The following is a 14,254-nucleotide window of genomic DNA, read 5'->3' on the forward strand; positions in this document are numbered from 1 at the left end:
AGGAAGCTACAAAGGGAAGTTACTTTTTAATGTAATAATTGGAAATGAAAAACAATGTTAAAATAAACATTATCCAACCACCATCAACATTCTGCCATAAGCATTTTGAAAGAATAGTGACGTGATGATTTAGTGAAATAACGAGGAATTGCACCTAACAAAACATAGAAAACAGTCGTGTCATCATAATTATTTTGAATGTGCTAAGTTATATCTTTTACTAAGTTTGAGATAATGCTGAGTAATTCATTATCAACATTACTCCTTTGAGTTAAGTTACAGAAGGCTTCTCAAATAACAATTCTGCACGTACCCATTTTTTATGTTCGCACCCAGAACTTTCAGAAAAGGTAAACAATAAAAAGAAATGGCTTGTTTGTCACTTCTCTTCTTACTATTGAGTAATTAATTAGTAATTTATGCACAAAAGAGATAACATGTAATATGTAAGCAAAGGATTCAAGATAAATAACTTCACATATCTGCTAGGTGTAAATTATGGATAAAATAGACACATGTTCCAATTGGAAAAAATAAGAGAAACTTGCATAAATCTCTAAGGAGTGTAGTTCCTTTTGTCCCACATGTCTCTTTGAACAACATTCCTCCACAAACTATACTTCAAAAATATTTGTCCTGTGATTTTGCCTCCAAAACCTAAAGAAATACATTTGGAGAATTATGTCTATGGTGTTGGAAGGGATCATTCTAGTTCCTTTTTCTCCCCATTGATTCTATTTTGTCACTATTTACCTACATTAATAGGTTGATTTTAGCTGACATGGTCATCAGCTGGCAGCAAATTGTGCCTGAGATTGATTCCTTGCCTCTATTATTTCTTATTCCCTTTATTTTTTTATTCCTCATTTTTCTTCTTTTTCCCCACTTCTTCATCTGTATTATAATCTCTATTTCATCTTAGAGCACACAATGTTTTTAAAATAAATGAGAATCTTAATTAGTAAGAGAATATAATATAAAAAGGAAAGATGGAATGTTAATAACTGCATCAAACTCCTTATCTTTTAAAACAATTATTCCACACTAAGGATATGAAAATTTTAGGAATTTGAGTTCCTACATATAGCTGTGATTAGGTAATGATCCAATCTAATTTTCTTTCATTTTGATGATTTAACCTGCATAAAACTTCTTTCTTAAAAGTAGCTTTTTCTGAAATGAGACCTAATATTGTATTGGTAGACTCTAATTATAGGCAAGAATGTATTTAAACACAGATAGTTTTAAAATAAATGATGGCATCTAGTATATTCATTTTGGATATGAAAAAGTTCAGGTACTTGGAATGCAGGTAGAGAGGAATGCTTTTTAAAACATAGGCATTTGGAGAAATAAGGAATCTGACAGTTGAAAGTTTTATTAGTGATGATTCAGAAACTTTAAAGAGTTGAAGAAATGGGTAACTTTTAAATATAACCATTTTAGGAAAAATATGCTTTCTGACCTAGTGCCATAAAAAATCAGGGTATTTTCATTTCTATATATTAATTTAACTTGTTTTACTGTATCTGAAAAGATGTAATTTTATATTTTTGAGAGTGATAAGCTGTGTTTGTTGAATGTCAACCATTTGCAATAAAGATTCTTGTGTGTAATTTATAATAATCATATTTCCATTCCAAATAAATATTATCATAACTGAAAAAGAACCTCATTTCTAGTCTCATCATTGAATCTTAGCTGTAGGGAAAGAAATAATGAAGTATAAAACTTACAGTCACTGGCATGAGGCTTTTAAAAAATGTTAAAAGGGTGAATATGAAAATGCAAATATTGCAAGAAAGCAGTTCATGGGAATATTTTAGAATTTATTTCATGCACAATTTCAAAATAAAACTGAAGCCACTATTCCCCAGGTGGCATGTGTACTGTTTTTCTGCACACGTGTGTGCAAACAGCACAGTAGTGTGCCAGATGAAAATGCAACATAATGTATTATTTAACTTTCTACGTAACACAAAATAATCTGAGACATTAAAAATGACATGCAATTATTTGCATCAAAACTTCCTTGTGCTATATTTGGTATGAAAAGGGAGTGGAAAGACCATTTGCAGAAAGAGGAGGAGTTGAGCAGTCCCAAGGTGGAGCTGCCTCCTGTGTTAAATGACACTGGCAGATTAAAGCGCTCTGGCGGGGAAGGGCTTAAAGGCTGAGTCAAAAGCCAAGAAGTCTCTTTATTTACGCCTACCTCCCAGCCCTTGGCAATCTGACTAATAACAAACTGAGCTAACAAGAAAGACTAGAAAGGGAGGAAAGAGAACATTGCTGCAGCTTGGATCTACAACCTCAGAAAGCAAGAGTGATCAGTCCCAGCTCTGCCAAACATCTTGTTTATTGACTGCGTTCGGCAGCTTGCAAATGGTTAACTATATGCAAAAAAGTCAGCATAGCTGTGAAGTATGCCCTGAATTTTAATTGGGAAAGAAAAGGACAACTGCTTCAGGATGATCTAGCATGCACTCTGCTTGAAATATTTTCAATGAGATGCTCAGCACTTTGTCTCTGACCAGAGGCTTTCACTTTATAAAGTGATGGGACTTGCCAAAAAGTGATATTTGAGAAGAAAGTACACGGTGGTTAGTGTTTTCTTCTTCTTCTTTTTTTTTAATAAAGAAACTGAATTGACTTTGAGCATCTCTTCCAGCTGTGCATTACAGATAACGTCAGGAAGAGACTCTGCTTTACAGGTAAGATGAATGTTTCCAGGCTTTTGTGATACCTAGTTTTTCATTATGCTAACGTGATTGAAATGTATATGTTTGCCCTTTTGAAAAATATAACTTTGCATTAAAGGATATCCAGTTTCATTCTTGCTCATTGGCACAACTAATGCTGTAGCAGATGCCTGTTTTCTCTGAGCAGCAGACATTTAGTCCAACAGCTGGCTGCAGAGAAGAACAAATAAAATAATATGCCACTATAATTTTTACAGCATGCAGTTTGCCATTGGACATTAAATATGTGTGCTTTCTGGGAAATAAAGATCCCTTCCAAATGCCACTGTTGAACTTCAAACATAAGCGGAATATTAAAGGATTCTTTGTGTTTTGTATGCTACTTTTATTATTTCCTGACTTAGCAGTGCTTTCTAAAAAAACATGTGAATGGAGATTTTTGAACTCCTTAACATTGAATCAGATATTGTCAATATAGAATCACTCTTCACATTTGTATGTTTTTCTGAAATGATTAGATATTGTTTTCTAGGAAATTTTGAAGAGCATAAAATGCATATAAGATGAAAAAGGCATGAGACATTTTCATCTGGAAGTTATTTACTCTTTTTTAAAGAAGCTATGCCTGGTAAAATGAATAGTATTCTTTCTCGGGAATCTATGGAGAAGTACTTTTAGTGTTTGTGGAAGCCAATCCACAAGTTCAAGACCCCACTACAAGCTCCTTGATTCTAAGCACAGTTCTCAGAGCTGTTTAAAATTAAGCTATTTTCCTTGGGAAATGCTGTCTGCTAACTTCTCCTTTGTATGGAAAGACACTATGTTGTTTTGTTTCTTTGGTTACATTTGACCTTTCAGAACTTCATACTATACATGTTTTCAATAAAACAATGCATTTTTTTTTTAAAAATAAAAGTTTATTTTCAGGCTTATATATTGGGGTCTGGAATGTTTTATCTGATTGTGAATTTTAATTAGATTCAAAGTTACAATATGCATTCCATCCAGAAAAAACGAAAGCAGTTACAATTTTGAAAAGTTGACTAGTTTTAAGATGTGGTGTTTATTTACCTTTCAATTTAGTTTATATAAATGTAAGGTACAATAGTTAAAGAAAGGGAATACGCTTAGATACTACTAAAGTTATGCATTTACCTTTCACTACTGTCATTCCAGAGTTAGAATCTTTATTAAAAATTGCTGTTTCAGATGCATATCTTAAATTTTTAAGGAGCTAGAATATGTGATGTTGTTATTGAGAACTATCATTATTTATTTAGAAAATTAGAAATATTCTCAAATATTTTAGTAGAATGCAATTTGTTTCAGAGTTCATTGTTTGTGACTTTCAGCCTTATAATAAAAGAAATCAACCGCTTAATTACGTGATGACATTCAGTGCCCTAAAGCCTATTTCAAGACCTCATTAGGAAGTCATTTGCTGGGAGCTTATATGAGGCATTGTTTATTCCTTTATAATAGCCAGAGATGTGTGCTAAAGATCAGTTTTCCTTCTTTAGTTTCATGATATTAACCTTATTTATAACAGAATTTAAAGTAGCAGAAAATATTCTAAGTCTAGAAATTCAATATAAAGTGTGACTGAAGTGAAATTTGAATGGGCACTCTTAATCATACATATCTAACACTAGTAGGCTGATACAAAGTACCCTAGACAGCATGGTTAAAACAAACTTCTTTTTATAATGTTCCACTTTATTACATGGTCAGAGACATATTTCCTCAATATTTTAAAATAACTAATGAAATTATTAAGTATATTGAGCCAAAATCAAAGCAGGTTAAAGCATAGACACATTTTTAGATGTTTTATTGTGACATCAAGTTCAAAAATTTGAATAAAAATATGTATAATGCATGCATACATATATAATACTTTTGTTTCTATCATTTTTAAATTCTCTATAGTTCTCTCTGCTTCTGCCTAATACCTACACATTTATCTTTTACTTTAATCCTTTGGCCTCAGATTCATGTACTTTGTGGTTAAAAAAACATCAAGGTTGTTTCAAATATACATTTTTGCATTATATCAAAAAAGCAGTGGTCTAGTTAGCCAACACCTCTGTCATCTGCAGAAATGCAGTTCATTTGGCAGATGTGAACACAACTGGTGATATAATATTTTAAATTCTCCTTCACTTAAATTTTATAATTTGATCACAATGCAAGTTAAAAGTAAATTATAACACACCTGTCATCACATTAGGAAAAAGTAAAAGACAATGTAGATGCAGCAAAGTATTCGTATTTTCACAGTAATCAATGTTTTTCTTTGTAGAGGAAAACCTATCATTTTGAAAATGTTAGATTCATCTCCTCCCTGCTTCTGCCCACTAAAACCCATTGTTATTGCATTTTATTTTACAGAATTAGATCCCATCACATGACAACATGAAGCTGTGGATTCATCTCTTATATTCATCTCTCCTTGCCTATCTATCTTCACAGTCCCAGTCTCTAGGGTCCTCAGCCAGAGGTTCTTGTGATTCTCTTTGCAACTGCGAGGAAAAAGATGGCACAATTCTAATAAATTGTGAAGAAAAAGGTATCAAGACACTATCTCAAATAAGTGTGCCACCATCGCGACCTTTCCACTTAAGTTTATTAAATAATGGCTTGACAATGCTTCACACAAATGGCTTTTCTGGGCTTAGGAATGCTATCTCAATACACCTTGGATTTAACAACATTGCAGATATTGAGACTGGTGCATTTAATGGCCTCGACCTTCTAAAGCAACTTCATATCAACCACAATTCTTTAGAAATTCTTAAAGAGGATACCTTCCATGGACTGGAAAATCTGGAGTTCCTACAAGCAGATAACAACTTTATTACAGTGATCGAACCAAGTGCCTTTAGCAAGCTCAACAGACTTAAAGTGTTAATTTTAAATGACAATGCTATTGAGAGTCTTCCTGCAAACATATTTCGATTTGTTCCTTTAACCCATCTGGATCTCCGTGGAAATCAGTTGCAAACATTGCCTTATGTTGGTTTTTTAGAACACATTGGCAGAATATTAGATCTCCAGTTGGAGGATAATAAATGGGCCTGCAATTGTGACTTACTGCAGCTGAAAATTTGGTTGGAAAATATGCCTCCGCAGTCTATAATTGGTGATGTTGTGTGCAATAGCCCTCCAGTTTTCAAGGGAAGCATACTAAGCCGGCTGAAAAAGGAATCAATTTGCCCCACTCCACCAGTGTATGAAGAACATGAGGACCCTTCAGGATCATTACATCTGGCAGTAACATCTTCAATAAGTGATGGTCGCATGTTAATCAAGACCACATCCCCTTTAAAACCACCCACAAAAGCACCGGATTTGATACCGTATATTACAAAGCCATCCACTCAACTTCCAGGACCCTACTGTCCTATTCCTTGTAACTGCAAAGTACTATCCCCATCAGGACTTCTAATACACTGTCAAGAACGCAATATTGAGAGTATATCAGATCTAAAACCTCCTCCACAAGATCCTAGAAAGCTTATTTTAGCAGGAAATATTATTCATACACTAATGAAGTCTGATCTAGTGGAATATGGCACTCTGGAAATGCTTCATTTGGGAAACAATCATATTGAAGTTCTTGAAGAAGGATCATTTATGAATTTAACAAGATTACAGAAGCTCTATTTAAATGGTAACCATCTGACCAAATTAAGTAGAGCCATGTTCCTTGGTCTTCACAATCTTGAGTACTTATATCTTGAATATAATGCAATTAAGGAAATATTACCAGAAACCTTTAGCCCAATGCCTAAACTTAGAGTCCTGTATTTAAATAACAATCTGTTACAAGTTTTACCACCACATATATTTTCAGGTGTTCCTCTAACAAGGATAAATCTTAAAATGAACCACTTTACTCATCTACCTGTAAGTAATCTCTTGGATGACCTTGATTTACTGACCCAGATTGACCTTGAAGACAACCCCTGGGATTGCTCCTGTGACCTTGTGGGATTGCAGCAATGGATACAAAAGTTAAGTAAGAACACAGTGACGGATGATATCCTTTGCACTTCTCCAGAGCACCTAGCCAAGAAGGAATTAAAAGCATTAAATAGTGAACTTCTTTGCCCAGGTTTGGTCAATAATCCATCCCTGCCAACCCAGACTAGTTATGTAATTGTCAGTACTCCTACAGCTGACACTATTTTAAGATCGCTTACTGATGCTGTACCACTATCTGTTTTAATATTAGGGCTGCTGATTGTGTTCATAACTATTGTGTTCTGTGCTGCAGGGATAGTGGTTCTTGTTCTCCACCGCAGGAGAAGATACAAAAAGAAACAAGCGGATGAGCAGATCAGAGACAGCAGTCCCGTACATCTTCAATATAGTATGTATGGCCATAAAACCACTCACCACACCACTGAAAGACCCACTGCATCACTCTATGAACAGCATATGGTGAGCCCCATGGTTCATGTCTACAGAAGTCCATCCTTTGGTCCAAAGCATTTGGAAGCAGAAGAAGAAAAGAATGAGAAAGAGGGAAGTGATGCAAAACATCTCCAAAGAAGTCTTCTAGAACGGGAAAATCATTCACCACTCACAGGGTCAAATATGAAGTACAAAACCACAGACCAGTCGACTGAATTTTTATCCTTCCAAGATGCCAGTTCATTATATAGGAACATATTAGAGAAGGAAAGAGAACTTCAGCAACTGGGAATCACGGAATACCTAAAGAAAAACATTGCTCAACTCAAGCCCGATATGGAGGTACATTATCCGGGAGCCCATGAAGAGTTAAAATTAATGGAGACATTAATGTACTCAAGGCCCAGGAAGGTATTAGTGGAACAGACTAAAAATGAATATTTTGAGCTCAAAGCTAACTTGCATGCTGAACCTGACTACTTAGAAGTCCTGGAGCAGCAAACATAGATAGAGAGTTTGAAGGCTTTTTCAGAAATGCTGTGATTCTGTCTTAAGTCAAAATCTTGTAAATAAGTGCCTTACATGAGTGTGTCATCAGTCAGAATTTAAGCACAGCAGTATTTCCATGGGAAAAAGAAAGAAACTCAGGGATCAATCGGAGAAGCCATTGCATTGTCTTTTGGTAATTTTGTCTGTCCTCAACAAAATAAATCCTTGCATGTAAATCATTCAAGGATGATAGTAATATTTCTCCATACAGAAGTCCTCTTATTCATCTAAAAGAATTGACTATTTGAGCAACCACATTTTTCTTGAATTACTGTACTTGTGGATTGAATAGAATTGGATTTTGTCATTTTAAAAGTATATCTGTATATGTAGTTATAATATGTAAGGAATATATTGTTTATATAACCAGTATATGTACTGAAAAAATGTACATTGTCAAATGAATCTGATTTTATTACAGTAAAGGCAAAAGGAACTGGATCTTTAAAGTTATAAATAGTAATAGGTAAGGAAAAAAAATAGAGGGTCAAATTATATGGGCAATGAGGGAGCCAAAACTTTGAACATTTGAGGATTTAAAAAAATGCCCTGGCTATACTTTCTGAATTTAAAATTAAGAATGATTAGTATTACAGGGGGAATGAATAAGCAAACTTTTTGGGTTTTCTGAACATCTGGTGTGGACAATCTTACTGTAAATGCTGCTGTGAACTAAGGTATGTCATTTGTGCTCAAAGTTTAATTCTTATTCTTGGAATAATTTTAAAATGCTACTGATATTCAACTGTAAATATGATTAGTGCATATATTGAGTTTAGTTTCCTTTATAGCTTGATCCTTTGTAAATTTGAATGACCATGATAGAAATATATTTCTTGTGGCAAGTAATTCACAGGTGTAAAACAAATAGGAAAATGTGTAATTATATTTTTATTGATGTATAATGATAGTTGCCATAAATTAGTTGCAAAAGGCACTTCTGAAGGTAAGTGGTTTAAGTTGCCTCAAGAGTGGCACAATGTAGCTTTATTTTACAAGAAAGTATAGCTAGATTTCTATGAACTATTTATTCTGTACAGTTTTGTATATTTTTGGTTCACAAAGGTAATTATTCTTGGGTGCCTTTTAAGAAAACTAAAAATACTGCTCAGTACAATAAAATTAAAATGAAAACCCTCTTTTTAAATGTAATTTCTTCAATTAATCCGATTTGTAATTCAATCAAGTCAGGATTAACACATACACTAACATACACATATGCACACATACAAATGCAAAATGAGACTTCTGCTTGTTGTCATCCACACAGAATCATCTTGTTCACCATCTGCAAAAAGGCCATTCAATGTCTGGGTGTGACTGATACAGAGCCAAACTTAAAGTCTGACCAGTAGTTCTCCTTTTCCAGCCAACCATGTGCCCACTCATCAAAAATGGAAATTATTTATTTTTCTTCTTTGTGATTATACAATCAACCATGCAGCAGATTTTCAAAAAGCAGAATGGGATTAATCAAGGTAACCTAATTTGTTTTTTGAACACCAGGCAAATCCATGTACAAGGTTAGGAAAGAATCTATTTCCTATTAGGAAAAAATTTCTCTATTTTAGTTAGCTCTATTTTAGTGATTCCTGAATGCTTGATTTTCAACACTCAACTGTCTGCTCTAATAGGAGAATATATTGTTTCTTTGATTTTGCCTGAGACTTCCTGTTGATGAAAACAGCAGGGGCCTTTGCTGCATGGTGTGAAGACTAAGTAGAAATCTATTATGTTATCATATCACTAAAGTTTTTTTTTATTTTTACATATTCATTTATTTTTAAAAAATATTTATTGTTGAAAGAATTATATATGTCCTCCTTTTCCCCCCATTAACCTCTTCCAGCCCGTTCCCATTCCCACCACCTCCAGGCCCTCACCAGCCCATTTTCTGTGTCCCCAGGTTATGCATATATACATACAAGTTCATTGGTTGATCTCTTCCCACCCACCCTCCCCTGCCTTCTCTCTGAGGTTCAACAGTCTGTTCATGCTTCTATGTCTCTGGGTCTATATTTGATCATCAGTTTATTTGGTTTATTAGATTCCACATATGAATGAGATCATGTGATACTTATCTTTCTCTGACTGGCTTATTTCATGCAGCATAATATTCTCCAGGTCCAACCATGCTGTTGCAAATGGTAAGAGATCTTTCTTTTTGATTGCCATGTAGTATTCCATTGTGTAAATGTACCATGCTTTTTTTTATCCACTCATCTGCTGATGGGCACTTAGGCTGTTTCCAAATTTTAGCTGTGGTAAATTGTGCTGCTATGAACATAGGGGTGCATATATACTTTCTGATTCGTGTTTCTGGTTTCTTGGGATATATTCCTAGAAGTGGGATGTCTGGGTCAAATGGGAGTTCCATTTTCAGTTTTTTGAGGAAACTCCATACTGTTTTCCACAGTGGCTGCACCAGTCTGCATTCCCATCAACAGTGTATTAGGGTTGTTTTTTTTTTCTCTACAACCTCACCAACACTTGTTGTTTGTTGATGATAGTAAAGTTTTCTTTTAAATCATTGAATTATTAATAGAAAACAATCAAGAATTATGTGTTAAAAGGTTCATTGTAAACCTAAATTTCTCCATTAGTTTACAAAGTTAAAAAGGACAATGGTGAGAATTCTTTTTGTAAGTAACACTAAGGGGAAATCTGTGTGCATATGGAATGCTAGATGTATTAGCCACTAAAAATATTCAGCACAGTAAGGAATAATAAACCTTCTAAAGCATGATTTTTAAAGTTACATTCTAAAGAGAAAAACAAAGCAAGGGCAGCATTAATGTTATTGCACTTCTACTCAGAGTATCTGCCAATATTTTCTGATTCCAATCAAGTGCATAAAGGTATTATAAAGACAAGAAATTTCCATGCCTGGAGGACCCTTGGAAGGACTCCTTGACAGAGACATGTCTTCAAGAACATTCTTCTCTTTTGGGTGGGAAAAAATATTACAAAAAATCTTTATTCATTGTTAATTGCCTGAAGTAGTAATCTTCATTCTTCAACTTATAATTAAGACAGAACAAAGTTGTTTATAAAGTCATGTAAATATGTCCCCCAAATTAAATACATCCCCAAGATTAAAAGCCTGTGGAAGTCAGTATATGTTTTATAATAATGCAAAAGTCATTACAGTTTCCAAAAGGCAAGATATTTTAAAAATTTAAAAGTTTCATTCATGATGGCAACTTTCTTATGTGATTTGGTCCACTATAAGCAGTTGAGAGTTGAGAAAGTTGGTGTATTATATTCCTTGTTTGATTATTTACCTAAGCAGTCAATGTGGTCTGTTTCTGTAATCAATTGATAGATACAGAGTCCCAAGTCCTAATTCACTATCCTCAACCTTATTTACACACTTGGACATTCTACAAATAAATTAGACTTTTAATTATCCTACATTTTTCTTGATTTAAGCAGACAGTATAATTTTCTCATTGCACATCAGTGCAATTTCTCATTTATGTCACCATCTTGAATTTTAAATAGGAATACAAGTGTATAATCATACTAGATTAAATTTAGTAAATTCTGTCGATCTGTTAGACATAGATTGTGCTAATCCCAATTTAATAAATACTTTTTCACTAAATTAACATAAAAATAGCTACTGTACATTTATGAAAGTGTTCTTTAGGTATCTTCCATTGACTTCCATACTGGGATATAATTTTTACAATCTTATAAGGAAGGATTATATCAATGATGACCGTTGTTCCTCTTGAATTAATCTCATATCATGGAGGAGAGAAGGTGTGTTTTTCCTCTGCTCTAATATTATTAACTAGAGGCCCGGTGCACAAATTTGTGCATGGATAGGGTCCCTCGGCCTGGCCAGCAATCGGGATCCATCAGACCAGACCGGCCAAGGGGAGGGACCACGGGAGGTTGGCCTATGGGCTTCCAGGGGAGGGGCCACAGGGGGTTGGCTGGCCTGGGGGAAGGGCCATGGGAGGTGGGCCAGTCACGGGAAGTTGGCTGTGGAGCTCACTGACCACCAGGGGGCAACTCCTACATTGAGCGTCTGCCCTCTGGTGATCAGTGTGCATCTTAGCAACTGGTTGACCAGTTTTCCTGGTCATTCCAGTCATTCTGGTCATTCAGTCGCTTAGGCTTTTATATATATATAGATAGTAAGTAAGTTGAAGTACCATCTAAATGACATTTAAGTTGTGTTGATGCTTTTTCCCAATTAATTTAAAAAACTTAAACTTTGATCCAGGATTAAAGAATGTGATTTGAGTATTTCCTTGTTATTAAAATGCAACTTTTAAAAATAATGGTATATATCTATGTCTATATATAAATCTACCTATCTATCTACCATCTATATATCTATCAATCATCTATCTATCTGGAGAATGCCCAAATAAATAAATAGACATATTTTTGTAGGGGGAGAACTAATAAAAATGAGATGAATAGCTGGTTATAGTCTCAATATAATGCAATTTATTTTGTATTATTTATTTTTCTTAAATAACTAATAGTTGTATAATCAAAGCCACTTTTAAAAGAAGAGAAACACAACTAACTTGCAGAATTGTTGGACAAAAAATATTATTTTTTAAATAGAAGCAAACACATAAATAAATATCCAAAGAAAGCTTCCCAAAGTTCACCAAGTATAACACTTACTACAAAATTCTCATCAGAGACTGTTCTATACATAGAAAATAATCCATGTTCCTAAAAACGCTGACTATTTGAGAAGTTTGGATCTACTGCTAATTGGTAGATGATTTTACAATGAAGTTGAGGGTTCCTTTCTATTTCTCTTTCCTGAATACTTTTATCATACAGGCACAGGTGTCTGCAGTTCTCTTCCTGAGAGGATGGGGTATCATAAACAGATATGCTTTTCCGATAGGAAAAGAGACAGGTACAACTCCTTCTCAGTGGAGCGATCCTGTATGTGAGCAGACATATCAAGAATGACCCCTTCAATGGGGAATGGACAAGTAATTAAAAATAAAATATTACTTTTGCCTTTTCAATTCCATACATCCTGAAACAATATTACCTGAGGTTTATAATCATAACAATGACTCACATAAAAGATAAGATGATTATCATTGAATTATATGGTGAATATATTATTAAAATAATATTGTTTAACAAATTTTTGTCTCATATAAAAATGAACACCATTACCTGTTTTATAAAACAGAACTAATATTTTTCCAGTGTATTCTCAAATGCTATTCTGTGGAATATTGTCCAAATCTTATAACTTATAACTAAGGAAAACAACAACTGTAAACCTTTATATGATAGCACTAGTGGTGAGCTGTGAATCTGAAAGAATGTTTTCTACATTTTTAGTAATAACAAAATGTTCTATCAATGGTGCTAGAAGATTGAACTATTTAGTTTTTAAAAAGATTAATTTATATTGGTTACATATATCTATTCTTATGTACCAGTATATGTAACATAGAGGAGACTGCCACATGTAAAATTCTCCTCTAGCTGCTTTGAAAGCATAATCGAATAAACAAATACTCTTCTGTTAGTAAAATCTTCCAGTGGATTAGTGAAAGGAAACAAACAAACAAACAAAAATTCACACACACATAAATATTCATATATTTTAATTAAAATTATTTAAAATGGTAGATTTTTAAATGAAGCACTTTTGTTTTAGAATTTTAAAAATAGCAGATCTGATCTTTCACAAACAATTTTTTGCTTCTTACATCTCTTAGGTTCTACCAGTGACTAAATTGATTATCTGGGAATGATTAAGGCATTTTTCTCATTATTAGTCTTGTGTAAAATTTCTTGGCATTTAATTATCATATCATCATATTTGGTGCTATGGAGGTCTTGAACAGATGCTATATACAAAAGAATCATTTTGTTGCCAAAAAACTCTCTCAACTTTAAATTCATGGTGTTATCAGTGACGGAATCACAGTTAGTGAATGCATGTTAAGTGTTTTTCCATCCAATTAGTTGGTATTGTGAGCAATCCAAAAACACATAAGCCCCTGTTACAATGTGTTTATGATTCATACTGTCAGAAGTTAATATAGCAATGTGTGGTAGAATAGGAAAGTAAGTGATAGAGTTCAGAGGAGTCATGTTTTGGAAGAATAAGATCAGTTTAAATGTTATATATGCTTTCATCAAATAAGACTTTCATAGACAAATTTCAGGCATATTTCTAGCATTCTGAAGTACTTTGGCTTAGAAAGTATATATCTGAAAAATTCCCTGTATTATAGTACAGCAAACACAATACAAGATACCAGCACATCATAAACTTCTAGACTTTATCAATTCTAATGTTCTCTTTTTACAAATAAAGGAGTTAAGAGATTTGCCTTGCGCTATATAATTAGTAAGAGTAACAAAACCAGAATTGGAACCCTGCTTTGTTATAAAAATGTATGTCTTGCTGTCACACATACTTTCTGTGTTTAGGTAGGACACTCTGCTTTTACTGTTTCTTTGAAAAAAATCAGCCATTTAAATTACTTTACATTGGATTACCATAATTCTAGCTTACTCAAAATTACATATAAGACATTTTAGATACAGCTAGAAAAAATGTTGAATAGCAGTGG

The 14,254-nt window shown here is 33.7% G+C and overlaps 1 protein-coding gene across 1 annotated transcript; it reads left to right on the top strand.

Annotated features, from left to right (window-relative positions):
* Positions 1-2,232: 2,232 nt before the first annotated feature.
* Positions 2,233-8,806, top strand: SLITRK6 (SLIT and NTRK like family member 6). Its single transcript, XM_080660387.1, has 2 exons — positions 2,233-2,711; positions 5,091-8,806. The coding sequence occupies exon 2, from the start codon at positions 5,115-5,117 to the stop codon at positions 7,623-7,625; it is 2,511 nt and encodes an 836-aa protein (XP_080516513.1). The 5' UTR covers positions 2,233-2,711; positions 5,091-5,114; the 3' UTR covers positions 7,626-8,806.
* Positions 8,807-14,254: the final 5,448 nt, after the last annotated feature.

This window comes from Plecotus auritus, assembly GCF_963455305.1.
Source record: "Plecotus auritus genome assembly, chromosome: 3".
NCBI lineage: Eukaryota > Metazoa > Chordata > Mammalia > Chiroptera > Vespertilionidae > Plecotus > Plecotus auritus.